This window comes from Perissodus microlepis, chromosome 23 (genome assembly GCF_051167445.1).
Source record: "Perissodus microlepis isolate ML-2025 ecotype Zambia chromosome 23, ASM5116744v1, whole genome shotgun sequence".
Taxonomy (NCBI): domain Eukaryota; kingdom Metazoa; phylum Chordata; class Actinopteri; order Cichliformes; family Cichlidae; genus Perissodus; species Perissodus microlepis.
Window position 1 is genome coordinate 30487773 of NC_140482.1, and position 22813 is coordinate 30510585.

The 22813-nt window shown below is 41.1% G+C and overlaps 1 protein-coding gene across 5 annotated transcripts; it reads right to left on the reverse strand.

Moving 5' to 3' along the window:
* Positions 1–1472: 1472 nt before the first annotated feature.
* dpt (dermatopontin) lies at positions 1473–22475 on the reverse strand. Of its 5 annotated transcripts, none has more exons than XM_084922235.1 (5): positions 18353–22475; positions 6554–9395; positions 4044–4169; positions 3104–3211; positions 1473–2934 (listed from the first exon to the last, which is right to left on the reverse strand). In XM_084922235.1, exons 2-5 carry the CDS (start codon positions 6820–6822, stop codon positions 2868–2870), a joined length of 570 nt encoding a protein of 189 aa, XP_084778361.1. In that variant the 5' UTR covers positions 6823–9395; positions 18353–22475; the 3' UTR covers positions 1473–2867. The 5 variants fall into 5 exon arrangements, with proteins under 5 accessions (XP_084778361.1, XP_084778364.1, XP_084778363.1 ...); XM_084922238.1 differs by lacking the exon at positions 18353–22475 and having other exon boundaries at positions 6554–9092; positions 9294–12416; XM_084922237.1 differs by lacking the exon at positions 18353–22475 and having other exon boundaries at positions 6554–6932; positions 7030–12416.
* Positions 22476–22813: the final 338 nt, after the last annotated feature.

Consider the following 22813-nt stretch of genomic DNA (forward strand, 5'->3'; position numbering starts at 1 on the left):
GTTTTTATCAGAATTAAAATTCTTTTTTGCTTTTCTGCCTCAAATGCATACTTAGTTCTTAATTATACAGTGTCTAACTATAGAGTATCCAAAAAGTGATTGCAGCAAGGAGACTTTAATAGCTTTGTGGCTCCTCCTATAAACTTTAATTATAGTCAGTGTGAGTATTGTTTTGAAAGAATCGTTTTTCATCTGGCCGTAATGAAAACGTGTTGGTGGGTGGAGAGGAGGAAGCCGGACAATATATCTCCCCATCTTTTTCAGTTCAGGAAGGAAACTTGCACCACAGGGACTTCAGGTCTCTGAGGGCGGGAGGCCGCTGCAGGCGTGTGGCTGTCTGCCGCCCGCTGGCTCAGGGGACAGCTGTGATCGGCTGCGGCGTTTGGCTCGTGCTCCACGATAGCAGCTGCCATAAACAAACAGCTCTGAAAGCTGCTGGCTCGAGCCCCAGCTCTTTTCAAGACACTCCAGTGACCCCAGTGACCTTCACCCGACTCACTCCATGAAGTTTGGACAGATTTTGAGAGTCAAGCTGGTAAAGAAATCCAAAACAAACTAGATGAGAACGAGGACAAAGTGGCTGCTAGATGCTTTATTAGGCCGTCGGGACCTGATGTGCTACCGGAAGATTTAGAGGAAAGATTTAATTTAAAAAAACAAAATAGGTTTTGGCTTTTTTAACTCCACTATATGGGATTAAATTCTAGTTAAGGTGTGTGTCTTATGCTTACTTTATCTGCTTATCTGGAATATACATTTGCCATGTATACTGTGAGTCTTGGTTGCAGTTTCTAACACAGCTTAAATGTGTTTTTCAGCCCTGAAACTTTATCCTGCGCTCATCAACATACATTTCTGGGATTTCAACTGAATGATGTGTTAAAAGCATATTTACAAAAAAAAAAATCTCATTATTTTCTGTCTTTTCTGTGTTCAAATACAAGAATAAACCTTTGCGCTTCAGGTCAAGCATTCTTTGTCATGTTTTATGACTTTAAGGCGCCTTAAAACCACGACGTCATCGGGAATCAACATCACTGAAAAATAAACAAACGTGATATTTGTTCACTAATCAGCTTTACAGGCGCTACCGGGGGATTTACCTTCCACAGTCTCTTACCTCTCTGCACACTTTCATTCTCGTGGTTCTTCCATCTGTTTGTTCAGTTGTGTGACTTGAACGCAGCTTTCTTTATAAAACCCTGTGAGCTGTTGAACAGATAATCAAAACAATCTGCCTCTGAGTTTTTGCTTATGGCGATATGAAGCAGTCTGGAGTCTACCTTAAGCCAATTTAAGCCCAGAGAAGCTGCTGATGTCATCACAGCTGGGTAGCTGCATTATTCTTTCTCTGAGATACTAACGTGGTTATTTTAATGTTTCAATAAAAGCTCTTGTTGCCATCGTCACAGCCTTTTATTTCCCTTTTATTTTTTTTAGGTGTAATAAAATTCAAACTGAACACAGCAGAGTTTCACATTAAATAAATGAGGTTTTTAATCCAGGTTTTCACACAGCACGGTTACATGGATTTAAGTACAGGTTATAATTGCCAAACTGGACAAGACACTTTAATAAAGGATGGACAGGGGAAGCAGGTGGGACCTCGTTCATTGCATGCAAATCTTGTTTCGCCAGTGACTCAGAGAGAGCCTCTCATTGCTCCCAACATGACTGAGCCGATGTTACTACCAGCAGAGTATCTCAGTCAGCTCTGTGAATGCCATTATGTGCATGAAAGTCACGTGTTTGGGAGATCTTGGAGGAGAGCCTGATGAGCTGTGTTTTCCACAGTCATTAACAGAGTATCAAATTCACTTTGTTTTGTTTTGTTTGTGACGTCCTGCCAATGGACTTCCACTTCATCCAGTAACCAAACAAACAAACAAACAAACAAAAAAAGGTTGAAGCTGTCCAGATAGCAAAGTGAAGCCCAAATCCCCCCCAGAACCACCATGGAGATGTTCATTTTAACTGTTTATATGATATATTTATATTCTTCATGCCAGACTAATAGAAACAGTGGTTTAAAAGGCATAAAATAAAATATACATATGTATACTATACATATGGATGAAAACATGAACCAAGTCACTTATGATTAACATCAGTATTATGCTCTTTTAAAGGTGACCTATTTCCAACTTCATATTTTATTCTTATACGGGGCCCTGGTGCAGCTCGTTCTCATGTTTTTTTCTGGTTTAAACTCATTTAAATAAAGTTAACAGGAATAGCCCCAATGGCCGTGGTGTCAAACATTTAAAATGCCTGACACATCTTTTGGATTTTCAATTACCTGCAACACTAGCTGCGGAAAAACAGGGTTTGGATTAAAGGAAGAGTTTGTTTTTTTTCCTAAAGATCAGTTTTCTCGGTTGCCAGGCTGATTCCTCCCATATGAAGAGTCTTGAAACTTACAGCACTTCCTGTAGAAACACATTAGCTTCAGGTCTAATCAAACAAAAAAGGGAGAATCTCTGTCCATGAACATGAGCAGAAACGTTATACAAAAGCTGCCTCCCTTTAAACCAACTGTTTCTGATTGGATGCTCCTCTCATACAGAGGGTTTGAACAGCTTTCGGCTGTCAGTAACTGTGAGGGGTAATTTTACCAAAAAGCAACCGCCTATCTCTCTTTCACTGATCGATTGGCTGTTTGAAGCGATGGATACAGGTATGTTTGAATCTTCCCTGAGCATTTGGCTCACAGGGGTTGTGACTTTGGCCGTGTTTAATATGAGCACCTGACAGTGGAACAGGAGATATAAGACAGTAAAATAAAAGGCATAATAGGTCACCTTTAAATGTATATGTGAATATGTATTAAAAATGTTTATGCACCAATAAAAAAACTCCTGACATGTCTATAAATTGTCAAATTCACAGTCAAAGTCTGTCATTCTGCACAGGATGTACTTCCACTGCCGATCTCTGAAAGAAAGAAAGAACATCTTGTGAGTCTAACCACTACACGTGAATCAAGTTTTATCGTTTCCTCCATGTCTCGTCCACTGTGCCAATAAATTCTGATCCCGTAGGTCTGATTTTGAGATACAAACATACAGCTGCAGTTAGACATGGAAAAATGTTCTTGACAAACCTTAGCACTCCACTGAAGGTGGTCTGGGCACCTCGGATAAAGTATCCATAACTTGGGACAACTAGCTCTCCCTCTTCTTTGTAGTATTCAGGAATGTCAGTGGTCTTCCTGCAGGAAGCCGCAAATCACAATTTTATTAACCATTTGCTGATTGAGTCAGTCTGTTTTGTAGCAATACAGATAAAAACATTAATACTACGCTCACAGTTTACCTAACAGCATCGTTAAAGCCAACTAAGTAACATCTTATATACTGTACAAAAGATCTAAGTCAGACCAATGTGGCTTAAACCTGAATTCTGTCTAATGTCCAGCAGGTGGCAGGAGAAAAGATGTGCGACTGTCTAGAAGTCTATGTGAAAATTAGCCTAGATCTCAATGGTTAATGGTGTCATTTGATATTTTAAAGTGTATTTATAACAGTGTGATTATTTTTTAAATGTGGTCTGACTGGGAAAAAAATGAGGTAATACTGAAGGTTATGATGTAGGGCATGGCTAGCAACTGGGTCTGAAAGTGAGTTAAAGAGCCTTAAGCCTGCATTCTTTCTGATGGCCTGCAGAGGGCGACTCCTCTGGCTTAAAAAAAGATATCCAGTTGTATAGAAGTCCGTGAGAAAATAACACTCAGCTCCCTTATTCAATGAGCTCAGTAAGCACTTTCCTGACAAGTTTATGGGTTCAGTCACTAATACACGAGTTTTATTTTGTCGTAATTTTATGATCAAATTCTGTGGTCACATTATGGTCGTTATTAGAGTCAGGAAGGGGGATAAAACATCCTTTTATAACCAGACTTGTGAAGTCTGATTTCAAAAAGTTGATGACGTCTAAAATTTTCTGCTTGACGCTTCAAAACCTCAAGTTGTTCACAATTTCTCTGTTTGAATTTTGCATCCCCACTCAAAAAAATCGAAATCCGTTCCAATCTGAAAACCTACATGCAGGAGTAGGGACAGCGGCGTTTGTAGAAGCAACAGTAAAACTGCCATTCCCGGTCAAGAGTGGACTCAAAGTACTTGCTCTGAACACCTGCTACCAGGCCGTTACGGGTGCATGTTGAAGTCCTGCAAAGACATATAAAAGTCATTAAGTGAGTAACACTTACTTAATATATATTCAACAGTTAAAAAGCTGAGAAACAGTTTTAGACAGTCATTTGGACAGTTTGGTGGAAAGACCAGCTATTTTATGTTTGGGCTAAAGACATGCAGCATGCATAGACGTTTGTCATGGCAACATGGACCTGGCCTGCAGCCTTTCAGTCGGGGGCTAAGTTTCCCTGCAGTTTACTGTCCTCCCTGGTGTAATTCAAACAGACAGCTATGTTAACGACGGGCAGGCGAGGCTGCGGTAAAGAGCCTTCACAGTGTTTGCAGACCAATCAGTGGGATGGGTGCAGTCAAGCTCAACTTGAAATAAATCTAAAGAGCACAAATGTGTTCTGCTGTCCAAACCAGAAAGAGTCATCTGAAACAGATAAGCGGTCTGTTTGGAGGGGGAATTGTAGACTGACGTCTCTGTGTAAACAGCGGGTTGAATCATAGACCCAAACCGGTTTTCTAAAGGTTGACCCAAGTCCTTTAATTAGATCAACCTTTCAGTGGAACTGATAGTTAGTCAGAAATGTTTATGTCACGTTGGAAAGGACTCATTTTATTTTCTTCTTCGCTTTAGTGGATTCTTACTGTCAGAGCCTATTGTGCATTGCAGTGATCCTTTTAATCCTTTTTTCATGAATGGCATATTGGAAAAGTTCAGAAACACGTGAAACATGTGGCCTACAAAATGCACGGATATCCCTAAAGAACACAATTGGACGAAGCTCTTTAAAATTCACTGTTCCCAGAAATTTCAGCGGAAAACACTTATGGCTGCTCTGCAGTGAGATGGTGATTCATACAGACCCAGGAGGACCTGGATCTGTTCCTCTGAATGAAACAACAGAACAAAAAGCAATGTTTTATGAAAATAACAGAAGGACAAATATGTGGAAAGTCTGAGAACAGCTGAAATTATTACATACTAACTCTGAGTATGACAACCTTATAGGTCCAAAGAACTTCAGCTTAAAAAGTAATTTAATTACTGTTTTCAAATTATGTTTGGCTGGTTGCATCTGCTTATAATGTAAGAAATGCCTGAGTAAATAAAGCGGAGCAAGTGCAGGGGTTAGTGTTTATGTGGTGGTTTCTGTCATAACTGAATACTTTTTTTCCTGTCCTCACAGGTTCAGCACTGTTACCATTCTGAGAACCTCCTCTATCATATAAATGACTAACCATGTGCTGCGGATTGTCTCAGAGGTTTTCTTGGCTGAAGTTTGGTCCTCTGCTTATTGGGAACCCTCATTATAAACTTTTATTAAGAACAGTTTGACCCTTGTCCTCCATCTTCCCTGTGCTAATGTGTTTATATTAACTATAGCTCTGTAGCTAGCCACCAGGTGGCCACATCCTTATATGTCCAACTTTAGAAACTGCTTTTTAATCTCCTTGTTTATATTCAAAGCTCTTTCAGCGCTGTGTTTCAGTTTGATTTAGAAATCCTTCAGTCAGAACTTGGTGTATCATCTGTAGATAGACAAGCTAACTTCTAACTCGGCTGGATGTGGACGTTAAACTGCGCTGGGACTCCAGGGAGAACAGATACACTGATCTTTTTACTGTGGAATTTGGACCATTTTTAAACTCTCAGTGGTGCGTTGATTGATTGATTTCACACCTCACAGGGATTATATTTGCTCCTCTGCTTTGCACTTTAATCTCCACCTTTAGTTCATGACAAAACCTATGAGTTTGAGCCTGTGACGTCTATTCCTGAGATTTTGTTGCTGTGTTTAAGTGATCCACCCAGTAACAGTGGCATTTATGGGCTAGTTGGAGCGACAACCAACAAAGCTGTGCCTCTTGGATTTGCCTGAAGTTAACAGCCGAGTGATGCTTATTGGCTCCGGGATACATTACTTGTATAAAAGAACAAATCCAAGCATGTCCACAGCTGCTGCACTGAGGAAAAACAAGATTTTCCTGCTTGCAATCTGATGTTTCCATTGGGGATTGTCCTTTGAGTGCATTTACAACCTAATGCTCTCAATCACTGTGCATCACTTATTTTGGTATTGCTGTAGCATTATTGTATAAGTAGCTGGCTAAAGCCCTTAAAAGCCATTTAGTATAATGTCATTTTCAGAAAGATTATAACAGTTAAGCAGACTGGGTTTTGTGCATCTTCATATGTCAGACTTGACATCCTTTAAATGATTTACTGCTATGAGCCAACTTACAGCTGACTGCTTAAACATGAATGACATTTTCTGATCTAACTATAAACCTGGAACACATATGACTGTCTTCCAGCATGCCTCAGCACACAGCTGTCAAAGTTTTAAAAAGCAAGTAAAAGTTGGCACCAAGCAAGTAAAAGACAGATTAAGACTTAGCGGACCCACCACTCCATCCCAGCACGGTTGATGTCGTCCCACCAGCAGTCACTGGGCTCCCCCAGACCCGCAGGTGTGGGCTGGCACTCAAACGACCACAGGCGGTCGGAGCCATCATTCTCACTGAAGTAGCTCCTGATGGCCACGATGACTTCACCGTGGGGACACTGGAAGTTGAATCCCTGACGGAAGCCATTGACCCAGCCCATGTCATAATGGTCTTGAGACTGAGCCGCCACTGAGGCCAGCAACGCCAACAGCACCAGAGCTGGATTCATGATGAGGAGATCAGTCCATCTGCTGCACTTCTTCACATCTGCCTCAGCTTATACTCCTCCAAGCCTTTTGTTGTCCAGATGTTTTGTATCCAGGAGTGATGTGTAATTTGCTGCTGGCAGAATAAATCCACAAGTAGACCTCGCGTCATTTTAAGGTGGACTCTGAGACAGAGCTTTCACAAAGTCCTAGTGCAGATGAAGGTTTACCTTAAAAGACAGCGCTGTAATCCTCTGGAGAATGTATTCACATGTTAACCGTCTAAATATGGAGGATGAAATCATCTTAAATATTTGATGTCTTATTTTTTCCAAATGTTTAATTCTTTTTTTTTTTTTAAAGTTTAGCAACAGCTAAGCAAAAACTGAGCAGTACAGCAGGTCTGTATAAATATTGTGCTCAAAATCACGAAAAACTATACAAATTGTTGATATGATGTATTTTTCTTAACCGCAAGAAATTGAATAAAAAGACCATTTGCCATTCAGATTTTTCAAAAAAGCATCTGGTGTTAAAAATAAAAGCAAAACAAACAAACAAAGACAAGACAGCAAACTTCTAAATGGACAGTGGATGGCAGCACAGTAGCTATTTCCATCTTTTATATACAGCCTTTAGCCCGAGAATGTTTTTTTTCAACCACAACATGAAGTTTTCCATATATACTAAATTTACTATGTGGAAATTGCTTAGGGTGACCATAAACATGGGCGCTGAAGTTAAGTGCGAGTTACTCCCACATACTCAATGCTGTGCTGTGAATTTTCACTACCATGCCAAGAAAATAGTCCCAAAGGAAAACACTGATTACCTCTGCTCGTGCAATGTGTGACTTTAAAAAAAACAAAACACAAGAGCCAAGTTGCTTAGGGAGGGATTCTTGGAAGAAATTATTGAAATATAGCTAAATATAGGGTCCTATTTTTAGCATATACTGATCCATCCAGACAATAATAATAATAATAATAATAATAATAATAAAAAATTTCATCTTTTTTCTCTTCAGCTACATTTAAATAATACCAGTTTGTCCCAACTTCTTTTTACACATAGGTTGTACTTTTTACCCTGCTATATTATTCTTATGACTTTAAATGTTTTATTTCTAACCACAATGTTTTTTAATATATTAATTGCTTGGAAAATATGAATATTTATTATAGTCATAAGACATCACTTGCAAATAAGTCAATGGTAAGTCATACAAATTTTTTACACATATTTAATTATGTCATAAATTTGAAGAAACACACACATACAAACAGTGTGGTGACAGTTATGATCAAACTTAGGTTTCACATTTAAAGATACATTAAAATTTTAGAAAATAAATATGTATATATATTTTTACTACAGATAAAAGTTGCCAACTGTGTATCTAAATGCAATAGACAAAATGTCTGTGTGTTTATTTCTTCTACAACTTCTACACAATCAGGAGTTGCGATATAGCAGGTATATCTTGGAACTTGAAGGTTCTTCCTGTATTAGATTTTATGATGTCATCATGTTGCCAAGCAAGTTTTTATACACCAATTACAGTTGACGAAACATTTTAATTTCAACAGGATAAAATTACTCCTTTTTGACATCCACTAAAAAGTCTACCTGTTTGTTTGTTTTTAACTCTTCTTAATCTGATTAAATATATCAGATTACAATAATACAATAACAGTACATTAGTACAACTCCAAATCATAACAAAGATCACCTGAAGACGCTTTATATTGCAAGGTGAAACTCTACTACAATGATACTGAAAAAGCTCCAACAATCGGAAGACCCCCTATGACCAAACACTTGGCAACAGTAGGAAGGAAAAACTCCCTTTTAACAGGAAGAAACCTCTGGAATAACCAGGCTCAGTTAGAGTCAGCCATCAGTCTCTAACTGGTGAAAGAATTATTTTAAAGAAAGTAGCAACATTTTTTACTTTAAAGGCAATTTTTCAGATACAATCCCAAACATTTGAAGCTTCCTGCTTCTTAAAAATGGAATGGTTATTTGGATAAAAGAAACACCGTCAAACTGTACCTTTGGGTTCTCGGCTATAACTATCAATTATTTGATTGAGAAGATAATAAGCAATTTATGATTAATTAAACATTTTTATAATAAGTTATTACCACAATAAAATGCCGCTTACAGCCACAGCAGACCAATGTTAGGGGGTTCAATATACAACTTTTATTAGTGCAGTGAGGACAGAAATCCATTTGATCACGGTTCGCCTGAGAAACTGATCCCATGTGAGAGGCCATCGTCAAAGCATCTAAAAATAAATAACAGCACATGCTCATCAGGAATGTGAGTGAGTCACTGCAGGAGTTCCACAAAAGTCAAAATGGAGCAGATCTGGGGGGGTATTTATAGACACTATTGTCTATTTAAAAATCTCTATTTAGAGCAGTTCTGTTGCTGCTCTGAGAATATAGGACTTCATTCATGATACTTTGATCTGAATGTGACATACACGCTCTACAAGCCGAAGATCACACAGAGGCGGCGGCCGGGCCTCTGACTGAAAGTGGCTTATCACGGTGTCGGTGTGCCGAGGTCTGAGCTCCGAAATCTCCTGCGTGCAAACGATTTGGCAAATGAAAGATCATTTAACATAACTGGTTTCTAACATCAGGATGAGTAACATGAACATGCATCTTTGAATCAGATGTGCACAAATAAACACAAATAGGCATCTGGTTTTCATCTTCAAAGCCCATCATCATTAAGACAAGAAGAAGCAGCACCCCATTTGTTTACTGTGTTTGGCTAAAGAACACAGGAAAGTCTGTGTTTGTATAAATGCTTCATAATTTACCCACACAGATATTAAATGTACAATTCACACCATACGTCAGAGTTTACACCTCTGTGGGTCTGTTTGAAGGCACTTTGGCAAAACACTAAAGTCAGCATGAGCACATAACTGATATTTGCCTCTAAGACCTCAGCCACACAGGCCTGGAGACCAGGCAGCAACCTCTAGGGAAAACACGGCATTCCCTGAATGCTTGGCAAGTGGTTGCTGGAGGTTACTGGCTGTTGCTGGGTGAAATTAGTTGCAAAGAGGGTGCTGTACCAAAAGCCTCCTCATGATTGCTTTGGTTGCTAGCAGACTGGTAGACTGCAAGTCATTATTTCCCAGATAATTGCACTGAAGAAAAAAAAAAAGCTTGAAAAGGCACCAAAACCATAAACATCCAGAGATCCAGCTCAGAGACTGTAATAAGCTGAGGTGTAGCCGGCCTGGTTGGCATCCAGATGTCAGTAAAAGCGGTCGGTGTCACGAGTCTGCAGAGCTTGTATATTGATGTGAAGTGTTAAGATTTAAGATTCAGACACACAGATGCAGATAGAGTAAACAGAAAACACACCTTTACTGGTGGATACGAGTCTAACAAAGTCATATAAAGTCAGACCCAGCAGGAGTCACACCAACAAAGCCACTGAGAGGGAAATGAGAAACTCTGACCAACACTAAGCAGGAGACAGCGCTATATATACACACAGGAGGGCAATCGGAGGGGGGGTTGAGACAGCTGGGAAAAACAAGACACAGCTCAACTAATCACAGAGGACAAGACAAGAGACACCAAACACAGAGCCTGAGACTAACAAGATACGCACACACAGGGGAGGAAGGATAAACAAAACCATAACCTGCAGGTTTTAGTACTTCCGCAATGACTTCATGTATCAGATTGCTGCTTGAGTTGAAGCAAAAAAAAATCTTTTTGACCTGATGGTGGAAAAGGAAAAAAACTGTGGATTTTTTGGAAGACACTAAAGCATTAAGGTTATTCTTTGTATAAACACACTGGCTGAGAAAAACCAGTTTTCCCTGCCCAGAGTTTCATTCAAACTCTGTATGGAGAACAATGTCCTGTCTATTAATTACTCTGGGAAAAAGGCTCGTTTCTAAAGTCTGTCAGCTCAATAAAACTCAGTGAAGCTGGTATTTGGACACGAGCAGCTGCCAAGCAGATGCTGTTCCTCTCAGAAATGTCTTGAAACAGTTTGTACAGGAGCAGAACAACCTGTCGTCTTCCAAATGTGTACACTGTGTGGCCAAGTAAAAGAAATACAAATATTCAGCAATTCTTCTTATCTTTTGTGAGAAATGTTTCCATGTAACACATTAGAAGTTTCAGTTACTGCTGTGGCATTCAAGGTCATGAATGTCCTTTTAAACTAATTATTCTTTGGCCACACTTTGGGGCGATCGTGGCCCAAGAGTTGGGAGTTCGCCTTGTAATCGGAAGGTTGCCGGTTCGAGCCCCGGCTTGGACAGTCTTGGTCGTTGTGTCCTTGGGCAAGACACTTCACCATGTTTGCCTACTGGTGGTGGTCAGAGGGCCCGGTGGCGCCAGTGTCCGGCAGCCTCGTCTCTGTCAGTGCGCCCCAGGGTGGCTGTGGCTACAATGTAGCTTGCCATCATCAGTGTGTGAATGGGTGGATGACTGGATGTGTAAAGCGCTTTGGGGTCCTTAGGGACTAGTAAAGCGCTATACAAATACAGGCCATTTACACTTCCTTCTACATAAAAAAACAACAACACATAGATTTATAGCTAACAAATTTTGTTTCCAAGAAGTGAAATTTACATTTACAAACTCCTAAAAATGGATAGTGTGGCCAATTCCGAGCATATGTCCCACTCTTTTTTTCCACAACTAAACACAAAACCTAATTTTTCAGCTCCATTGACAAAATGCATGACTCAAAATGTATGTGGCAAAATGTCACAAACTCATCAAATCCACACAATGTCTGCAGCTCTCTCACACACACACAGTCAAATTTTTTTAAAGTGTTCAGGATATGCAAGTCAAGTTTTCCGAACTGCATATGGCTGTCTCTCTGCAAAAAATACAAAATAAGAAGTAAAAATGGAAAAGGATCAGAGGGCTGTACTACAAAGTGAGACTGAGCCTAAATGCAGAATGTTCTGTGTCACACAGGCTCCTTTCACCATGGTAACTCATGCTGAACATGGGTATGGTCAGAGTTTCGGGTTAAACTCGCCTGGAAGTTGATTTTTTCAGCATGTTTTCAGTGTGATATGGATCGAATGTGTATTATATATGCAGCTTGTTAAGCCATAGTCGTGGCAATTTGGGATGCATGTAACTATTAGGTGGTGCAGAAAGTGTATAAATGTTGTCATCGCTTTTACGCTCAAGGAAACGCAGAACATACGCCGAAAAATACCTCTTCCATCAACCAATTTAACTTCACCTTACTGCTAACAAACTAAAGAGATTTCTACATCTCCTTTTTCAGGCTGTGGTACAGTAAGTTTTTAATGTTCAACGTTTCTGAGCTTTTATCTGAGCCTTTATCTTTGAAAAAAAAAAAAAGCTGCAGCGCTGAGACCACACTCAGCCATAATATAATGAGCTGGAATTAAAATGTCAGTTTTACTGCTCTGTGCATGAAATCACCGGGTTAACGATTTTGTGCAGCATTAATGGCTTGTCTTATTTTGAACTGTGTTGTATTTCACTGTTTATATGTCTGTGAAGGTTCTCAGTCATCCAGGTCATCGTAGTCAAAGGAGCTTGCAAAGAAAAGCGTCTGGACTTCTTTAAGTTTACTTGAAGACGTTTCACCTCTCATCCGAGAAGCTTCTTCAGTTCTAAGGTCAAATGGTGGAGAGTCCCAGATATAAACCTAGTGGGAGTATCCCCCCACAGAGGGACAAAAGGACCCCCTGATGATCCTCTAATCGCCTGAGCCAAGGTGTGAAACTGGGTGTGGGTCCCAATCAGCCAGAGTTTCGGGTGTGTTCATTGTGAAACCTGGCCCCACCTTATCATGCGAATTCCTGAGGTCAGATGGCCCAGGATGTGAGTGGGCGTTAAGGCGTCTGGGAAGGGATCTCAAAACTGGATTATAGATGGCAGCCATTAGGACCCTACACCACCGGGCAGAACATGTTCCCTCTAAGCCTGAAGAAAAAAGAAGGAACACACACATGTAAAGGAAGCACTCAAAACGTGCGGCTATCCTAAATGGGCGTTCTTAAAGTCAGCAAAGAGGCACAGAAAAGAAGACCAGACACCAACGAGGGAGGATAAGAAGGACAGACGCAACAACATTGTCATCCCCTATGTAGCCGGTGTATCAGAAAAACTTAGGAGAGTTTTCTCCAAGCATGACATCCCGGTGCATTTCAGACCCAGCAATACGCTCAGACAAAAACTGGTTCACCCGAAAGACAAAACGCCAAAACACAGACTTAACAATGTGGTGTATGCTGTACAGTGCAGCGAGGAATGCCCAGACCTCTACATTGGAGAGACCAAACAGCCACTTCACAAGCGCATGGCACAACACAGAAGAGCCACCTCCACAGGACAAGACTCAGCAGTCCATCTGCATCTTAAGGATAAAGGACACTCTTTCGAGGATGCCAATGTTCACATTTTGGACAGAGAGGACAGATGGTTTGAAAGAGGAGTGAAAGAAGCCATCTATGTCCACTGTGAGCGACCATCTTTGAACAGAGGCGGGGGTTTACGACACCAACTCTCTGCCATCTATAATCCAGTTTTGAGATCCCTTCCCAGACGCCTTAACGCCCACTCACATCCTGGGCCATCTGACCTCAGGAATTCGCATGATAAGGTGGGGCCAGGTTTCACAATGAACACACCCGAAACTCTGGCTGATTGGGACCCACACCCAGTTTCACACCTTGGCTCAGGCGATTAGAGGATCATCAGGGGGTCCTTTTGTCCCTCTGTGGGGGGATACTCCCACTAGGTTTATATCTGGGACTCTCCACCATTTGACCTTAGAACTGAAGAAGCTTCTCGGATGAGAGGTGAAACGTCTTCAAGTAAACTTAAAGAAGTCCAGACGCTTTTCTTTGCAAGCTCCTTTGACTTCACTGTTTATAGCTTTTGTTTTGACCCAGGTCATAATTTTGTGTATTGTTTTTGCTCCTCCACACTTGAGGGTGGCATTGTTCGTTTTCTCTGCATGGATTTCAAAGTCTTGTGTAATCCCTCCAGCACACCCTGACTTTCTAGCTGACAGGCACTAGACACTTTATGCTTAATAGCCAGCACTGATATGAAATTTGATCTGTGGTCAGTTTGAATGCATTCTGGCAACTCAAATGTGGAGAAAAACTTAACCAGTGCTTTCACCACCGGTTTTGCCCTCAATGAACGCAGCAGGGTGGCCTCGGGAAAATGTGTGGCGACATACAAAGTGATGAGTACATACTGAAGACCATCTTTGGTTTTAGGCAGGGGGACCTACTCAGTCAAATACGGATTGGATGTAAAGAAGCTGGAGGGATTAACTGGTTGAGTTTACCACCCATTAGCCATATAAGACATGATCGACAGTATCTGGCAACATCAGATTGAAATCCTGGGCAGAAAAAGTGGAGGAGCACTCTGTCATGAGTTTTCCTGATTCCTAAGTGCCCAGACAGATGGTGGTGATGGGCCAGGCTTAAAACTTGTAGACGCTAGTGTTTTGGCACCAAAACCTGAGTGACCACTTCACACTCCATTCCAGACACTGGAGACCACTTACACAGCAAAAGACTGGTTAAATTGGTAAGACACGGGTTGGGTTACATGTGATTGTTTCTGGGCAGCAGACAAAGTAGCATCAGATGCTTTAATGAGCTGCTTTCTGTCTATAGCCAAACAAAAATCATCTGGTATCACATCAGATGACACAGTTTCATTTTTAACTTCAGGAGAAGGGCTAACAGGAGCATCAGACTCCACCACATCACCGAGCATAAGAGCCTGGGCACTAGTAACGATGCATGCCAGAAAAACTGAAGAGACACCGAGCCAAGAGGGGGCATGAAGGCAAGTATCAGCAGCTGGTTTTTCAGTGACTTCGGGCGTGGCAGGAAACACCTCTCCCCCAGCCAAATCACATCAAGATCAACATCAGCAACTGGCAGCTCATCTGGCACTCCCACTCCCACTGTGCCAGACACCAAGGGGGAAAGTAGTGTAACTGTATGAAGCAACACAAGCAAAATACTCCTTTTTATTCCCCACACTGGTCAGAAAAGGCACTATACCGCAGCGTGCCACGGAATCCTTTGCATCAGTATCTCTTAAAATAGTGATCGCAACTTGGTCCACCCCACTGGCAGTCAGTGAAAAAAACCTGCAGAGATTGGACACTTTATCTATCTCTTCCGAGTGGGGTTTTAAGTTTGTTCGAGCCAGCTGATGAAAAGAAAGCCTGGCTGTGTTGAACTTTGTGCGCAGTTACACTCCTCTGACAGCATGTACCTTTGAGCAGAGATAAAACTGTTTTGATACATTTTTTGTGGTTTTACCAGAAGAATTAAAGGTTTTGCGGAGCGTTTCTTTCGTGTGTGTCTTTGCCATTAAAAAAAACCCTAATTGGAGACTGCTGTTTGTTTGGTTGCTTTCTTTTAATGACTGCAATAACTGTAAACTTACCCTTTAATGAGGCTTTTTTCTTCTTCAGGAAAGTCCCCAAATCTAAAACAGTTACTTTAAAGGAGAAATATTATGCTCATTTCCTGCCCCATATATTATTTTAAAAGTAGCTTTCTGTGGTTCACATTTCGGGATGTCTGTCTTAATTTGTTTAAATGTTTGAATACATGCGAGATATTTCATATTTGACTATAAAAATTAACAATTATTTTTTTGGGAAAATAAGCAGCACTTTCCACAGCTCTCCATCTACTGAGAAGCACAGAAGATATTCTGGATTTTCACCAGAAAAGGTGTTAGGCTTGGCCCTGCTGGGCGTTAACAGGGTGCTATCCACTCGTTCTACCGCCTACTGTGTGTTTCAAAGCCTGAACAGCTGTGTGATGTATGTCTACCAGCAGCTCTGCTTCAGACTTCAGATGCCCCACCGATCTACTATACATTCTCTAATTATCTTCTATAATTAAGGACCAAAAGTGGACCAGGGTGAGCAGATAAAGTAGAATGGCATCATTGTCATTGTGAGCAGAGCAAACAGCAAAACTTAGCAATGTGGCTCCAACATGGTGTTTAAAATAAACCACTGAAGACCAAAATGCAGATGAATAAATACCATCAATAAGTTATAAATATTTAAAATGGACAGAAATGCAGCATAGTTAGCTGTCAGTACAGACATTTATCAAAAAAAGTGTTTAGGTCTTTGGAAAGAAAGAGTCTCTGAATCTACAGGTGGGTGTTTTGGCTGATATGAAGCTTCTTCCAGAGGGTAACAGATGGTGAGCAGTCCCTGATAATGTTTTTTTGTTCTTTTGCGGTAGTGAGAGTTGGTTATGTCCTCCAGGGATGGCAGCTGGCAACCAATGATTTGTTCTGTTGTTCTCACCACTCCTTCCAAAGCTTTTTTGTTTGCGACAGAGCAGCCTGAACAGCGCATTGGTAAGCAGTATGTTAAAAGAAACTCAACTGCAGTATATTAAAAACACATGAGTAGACTCCTCTCTATGTTGCTCTTCCTGAGTGGAGTCTCTGATGTGCCCTCTTCACCTCTTCATGAGTAGTGTTGGCTGACCAATTGGCTGAAATTTCCCGTTAGCACAGAGTGGGGCTGGAGGTGGGTCTGAGGCTGTATCCCAATTCAGGGTCTGCAGCCTTAAAGTACGTAGCCTTAACGGTCCACAAGGGCCACGTACTCAAAGACCGCTAAGGCCGGAAGTGCGAGGCTTGTGAAATGGGACGGTCTAGCCTCCGTCGCGCTGCCCAGGTTGCCTAGCAACCATGATACTAACAGCTGGAAACTTTTCAGCATTGTTTGACAGAAATGAAGGAGAAAATCTTTTGTTCATTTGTTTGTTTGTTTCTACATGAGCTTTGATCATTCTCTGTAAGATTAAGGTCAGCTATTGAACGGCGTATATTTTAAAGTAAAGGCTTTAAAACCACGTTAGTACAAACGTCACTAATGTCACATAACTTTGCCGACATGTGGCCAACAGTAATGTTTTAATGTTCTTCGTTATTAAACATTTGCACATAAATAAGTGTCATAACATTCAGCACTTACTTAAAGTTTACTCTTTGGGCACCCGTTTTTTTCGGCAAAATTATCCACACCCACCGCCGCGCTATGCATTCTGGGATATGTTGGGCCACGAAGTCTACACCGCCACATCCTTAAAATTCAGGGACATGAAGGACGCATCTGAGGGCCGCATTTCGAGCAGCCTTCGAATTGGGACAGCCTTCGTCGCGTCACTGTGACGTAATTGGCCTTAAAATGCGGCCTTTAAGGCTGCAGACCCTGAATTGGGATACAGCCTTTGTTACGCTTTTTCCTGTTGTTCAGTATTACCTCTTTGGTTTTAGTGTTGTTCAACAAAAGACTGTTCATAGAACACCATGCTGACAGTCACTGAATTATCTCTGTATGCTAACTCATCTTTGCCTGAGGAACAGTGACCACGATGGTGATGGATGAGTGGACAGGACTACAATCATATATATATAGAGTGGGTTAAAAAAAAAAGGACTCAGCACACAGCCCTGTGTAGCTCCAGAGTAATGGATAAGCAAGTGCGGGGCCCAAGTTTGATGTTCTGAGAATTATTTCTTATGAAGGCAGTGATCCAGACACAGATGGTAGGAAGAAAGCCCAGGTTTGTTGACTCAGATGTCTGGGATGACCAATTTTTAAGAATAAAGGTGATGTGTAGATACAAAGTTGATGATCCATACCATCAAGCTGCGCAAAAGATTTGTTGGGGTTAGGATAAGGAGACAGATGACGATCATTGAGCAGTAGCATGGTTTCATCCTGAAAAAGAGCGTGCCTTCTTAGCGAGCACTGGTGGAGTATCAAGGGCTAATACAAAGTTTTGGACTCAGAAGTGGGCACGATAGGCAACAGATCACTCATTTAATTTAATACAAAGGACTTGGGCAACAGGTAACCACAAGGAGTGAGCATCACACGGGATAGATTCATTGGTAACAAGGAGTGAAGATTCTGGAAGGGAGGCATCCAGGTGAGTGTCCAATGGAGCAGGTGAGTGTGCTGTGCAGTCTGTCCTTAAACTGCAGGCTCTTAACTGCAGGTAAGGACATGCAGGTGTGTCTACAAAGAGCAGGAAACCAGCTCACCAGAAGGGAGGTACCTGGATGCAGAGGCAGGAATGGAAAAACAACCTGACACTCAGCCTGGATGATGACACGGAGAAGTACAGAGAAGGTCGGAAAGAGCTTCACTGTGTGGATCAGAGAAAGCAGATGATTGGCTGCTGAGATAGGAACTGTGGTACTGCACGAGGAAGTCATGAGTGGCAGAGAAGAAAATGAAGGTGGTACATGACATGTATGAGGACAGTGACAGGTGTTAATGTTTATTTGGAAGGGCAATGAATATTAATTAACACGAGCACTTAGATTAATCATATAAATATACAGATTTAGCTGCACAGGCTAATTTTCATGTGCTGTCCCTGGCAGGTTGATGGCATATAAGATTATTAAACAAAACCAAAAATACAGCAATCTGTGAGCATAATTAAAGACAGAAACATTTGTAAAATAAAACACATACCCCATACAGGTGTGGGAGGTAGGTCTGAGCCCCTTCTTGTTTGCAGTGTGATGGACAGGATGTCAGATCAGGTAAGGCAGAAGTCTCCAAGGACTCCATGATGTTTGCAGATGCCATCCAAAGAAAGAGATAGACAAGATGGTAGCGAGACCTGCTGTGATATATTGTTTGGAGATGATGGCACTGACAACAAGACAAGACAAGAGGCTGAGCTGGATGTGGCAGAGCTGAAGATTTTCGGATCTTCATTGGGGGTTACTAGAATGTACAGGATTGGAAATGAGTGTGTCAGAGGGACAGCTCGGGTCGGGCGGATTTGAAGGCAAAGTTAGAGAGGCCAGGCTGAGATGGTTTGGACATGTGCAGAGGAGGGATAGTGGATATAGTGGACATATATTAGACAAAGGATGCAGAAGATGGAACTGCCAGGCAGGAGGAAAAATGAAAAAACATAGAGAAGGTTGATGGATGTAGAGAAGGAAATGTGATGAAGGATGTTAGAGATAGGGTGAGAGTTTAGTTTAGAGACTACTGCTTTGAGGCAGGTTTCATCTGATTGGTTTGAACAGTGAGTGGGAGGGGCTTCAATACTCTCAGCCAGACATGCGTGACCATATTGGGGACTTGTGCTCTCTTTCACATCATACAGAGCTAACTGTATTGATGAAAACTTTTAAACTGAGTGGGAACCAGTTTAACCCTTTAAAGCCGGTGGGAGCGGACACGCTCCATTTTGCGTAACTATTTTTAAATCCAGGTAGCACTGCAACCACGTAAGCTAGCGCAATAATTTTTTTTGCATATGAAACCGGAGGAGTTGTACTTACATCTTATGCCATCAGCTTGTCCTAGGTCACGGTTTCCTTCCACATATAGCTTTGCAAAAACTGCATAAAAAGCACTTACAGCAACAAAAACATAATATTCCAGAAACGCGCTTTGCCAATCCGATCAGCTGTTTGTAACACTTCCTACGTCCATCAGCGTGAACTATCACATGTCCCGCATGACCTGCCCGAAACTGGAAGTGACCTCATTTTGCGGAAATGTAGTTTTTTACCATCGTGGCCTTATGAGCCTATACTTGTGTTTTTAAAAGTTATGTTTGGCTTTATGACTTTCTGTGTCGTTTCTGGGATGCTGAGGACTCATATTGCACTGCTGGAAATATTTTATTTTGATGCATATGCTGTTTTTTTTTTTGCAAATTTGCACTATAATATATTTTTTCATTTTTCCTGCAGTATATGAAAATTGGTGTATCTCAAAAATAAAACTATGAAGACACTTAAAATAAATTTCCTTTGGTGGGAAACTAGTTTGTGCAACTTTTTTGTATTTACAGTTTTGAGGGATAAGCCTCTTAAATTTCTCTAACTAGAAATATATGTTAAAAAATCAAAAACGATTTTAAATTTTTTTGTAGTTTATTGCACTTTTTTGCAATTTATGTAATTACTATGCACTTAATGCAGACATATTATTAAAATTTGGGCTATAATGGTTGTATTGATGTATAGCAACTTGAAATGCTCCAAAAATGGCTCCACAGCATGTAAAAATATACTATAAGCTCTGGCGGACTTGGTTCTGTGGTAGGTCTTAAAGGGTTAAAATGAACATTCAGTACTGGAACAAGAAATAAGGAAGAGAACATTTCCTTAAACAAGTTAGTAATTTATCCTTTATCCAAATAGTTATTTTCCCATACAGAGTAAGGAATATTAGCAATCACTTTCAGAACATATAATGCTGTTACTCATAAGGCTGATAATATTGATGATTGCTTCTCTCACCCCAACCGGTCACAGCAGATGGCCCCGCCCCTCCCTGAGCCTTGTTCCGCCGGAGGTTTCTTCCTGTTAAAAGGGAGTTTTTCCTTCCCACTGTCACCAAAGTGCTTGCTCATAGGATTGTTGGCTTTTTCTCTGTATGTATTATTGTAGAGTCTACCTTACAATATGAAACGCCTTGAGGCGACTGATGTTGTTTGGTGCTGCATAAATAAAACTGAATTGAGTTAAATTGATGACAAGGCTAACACTCATCTTGCTGTTGTGTTACACAGTTGTGAAATGGAGAAGGCTGCGATAGAGTTTGAGGGTGTGGTTAAAAAATAAGCATTTAACAGGCGGAGAGTTTAGGAGTCAAAATGGTTACCATGGTTATATCGGTTTCCAGTAACTGGTGCAATGGGTGTGATTTCATCAGAGTGAGTATGGCTCAGATATTTCCTGTGACTTCTCGCCACTTCTGCTTCACCGATTGATTCCAGTGTAATGCTTGCTGCCATTACTGTTAACTTTAATAAAATCAGCATCCTCATCCTCAGTGGATTTGAGAATGGACTCTGTGGAATACATCGCAGTAAAGACCTCAACGCAGCCTCTCAGCAGCTTTCTTAATGGAAGCAGTCGATATAGGGAGGGTCACACAAGATACTATCAGGCGCCTGAGTTTAAGGTGCAGACCATGAACCACAACATCCTGTCCAAAATCCTGAGTGGGGATAATTCTTTTATGTTGCTCTCTCTCTCTTTTATGTTATTTTCTGTAATTATGTTAGTTGGTTAATGAATAAAACAATGATGCTTTCAGGGGCTAAAATATTTTCATTAAATATTAGGATACTGTCTTAATAAACATTGGTCATCGAGGTGCTACATCCTGAGCACCTTGTATAATTTCAATAAATAAGGTGTATATTTTTAAAAAGTACAAGAACAAGTGTTCATCTGATCACCAGCTTTCAAAGCATGGAAATCACAAATTGCACATAAATGGTGTAAGTGACAGCTTGATAAGCCACTCAGAAAAAAAGTTGTCTTAATGAGAAAGAAACTAGAATGTCTAGTGTCAGATAAACTCAGGGGTTCCACTAAGGCCCACTGAGATAAATAAGGGCTAATTAGTGTCCAATATTTCATATATGGTGCCAGAAGCAAGCACGACAGGTCTCCTTTAACATAATTGACTTTGAAAATATATTGTCACCTGTGGCTATAATAACAAATAAATAGTGAGATACTTAGCTTCTTAAAAACGTAACTATCTCTGGCATGTCGTGTTGCGCAACTGCAACTGTGAGGATGTCAAAAGGTCTCTCGGCATGGTGCATTTTTCCCAAAAGCCTTTGCTGTTTAATAGTCCTTCACTGATGAAATTAAGAGGCCAGCCAAAAGGCCACCATAGTAACGTGGACAAAACAAATCACTCTGCTTCAGGCTGTAACCTCATTAGAACAATGCGTCGTGGTTCTTTGGAGGCTGTGTGTGAGCCATGGTTGCTGAGGGAGGCAGGCAGGCAGAGATAAGCCTCACTGACAGTAGTGATAACATGAGAGTAGGAATAATTGCCCAGAAATTAATCACACCCCGAGTACTTCAGGCACTTGATACCCTGTTTTCATTTATTTGTATCCACTGAGACTTCAAAGTAATCTGAAAGATGATGTGCGAGCATCAAAATGATTAACAGACAGGGAACCTTACTACAACAAAACTAATTTACACTATCTATTTTCTCTTATTACAAATATATTTAAAATGTCCCTATTATATGTTTAATATTTTAACACTGTCACTTACAAATTGAGTGAATAGGCTTTAATAGTTCTGCTTGGACAACCAGCACAGTTCAATAACTCTGATCTCCTCTGACAGATCCTGGAGAGTCAGAGCAAGAACAAACTTATTTCCTGTGGCTGTACTCCTCTACCGCAGAGGTCTCAGTAATGATTATGAAAGTCAAATGGAAATGTGAAGCCTCCTTACTTTAATGACAGAGTTTTATATTTTCAGTACAAAGTGCGTTGCACCCACTTCATATAGCATAATGCTAATTGCTGACTAGTTCACATCACGTCTTCTTTGCCAACATGTGGATGATTGGGTGTGTCTGCATCGTTTACTCGAGGAACACCTGGTGCCAGGATACACTATAGGAAGCAGTGGAGGCAGTGTGATGCTTTGGGCAATGTTTTTTTCAATATGTCTGAAAAATGTCACTAATGATTTTTTCATTAAAATCACATTTTTTGAATAAAAAATAGCTTTTTTAAAAAAATAAAATATAGATATTTGTGGCGGGGCGTGGCCTGCGGTGCAGTGCAGAGGAGGCGGACGCACCTGCGCGGCATCCGCAATCACGCCCCGCCGAATTAAATATTGTACTGGGTCCTGTGGTTGGGTTGTTGGTGTTATGTTGAGCTGGCAGCGGGAGAGCTGCAGCTCTGAGTGCGAATGTACAGCAACCGTGTAGGGAATTAATAAAAAATTATCAAAATGCCACTGGGTCTGCCGTGGTCGTTTACAGTGGTGCCGAAACCCAGGACGGGAGGCACGGCAGATCCAGGAGTGGGCCAGCAGAGGGAGGAGCTGGCGAGAATGGTGGCCGAGCTGGCGGCCACGCAGCAGGAGCAGGCGGCGGTGTGGCGCCGCAGGCGGGAAGAGCTGCAGGACC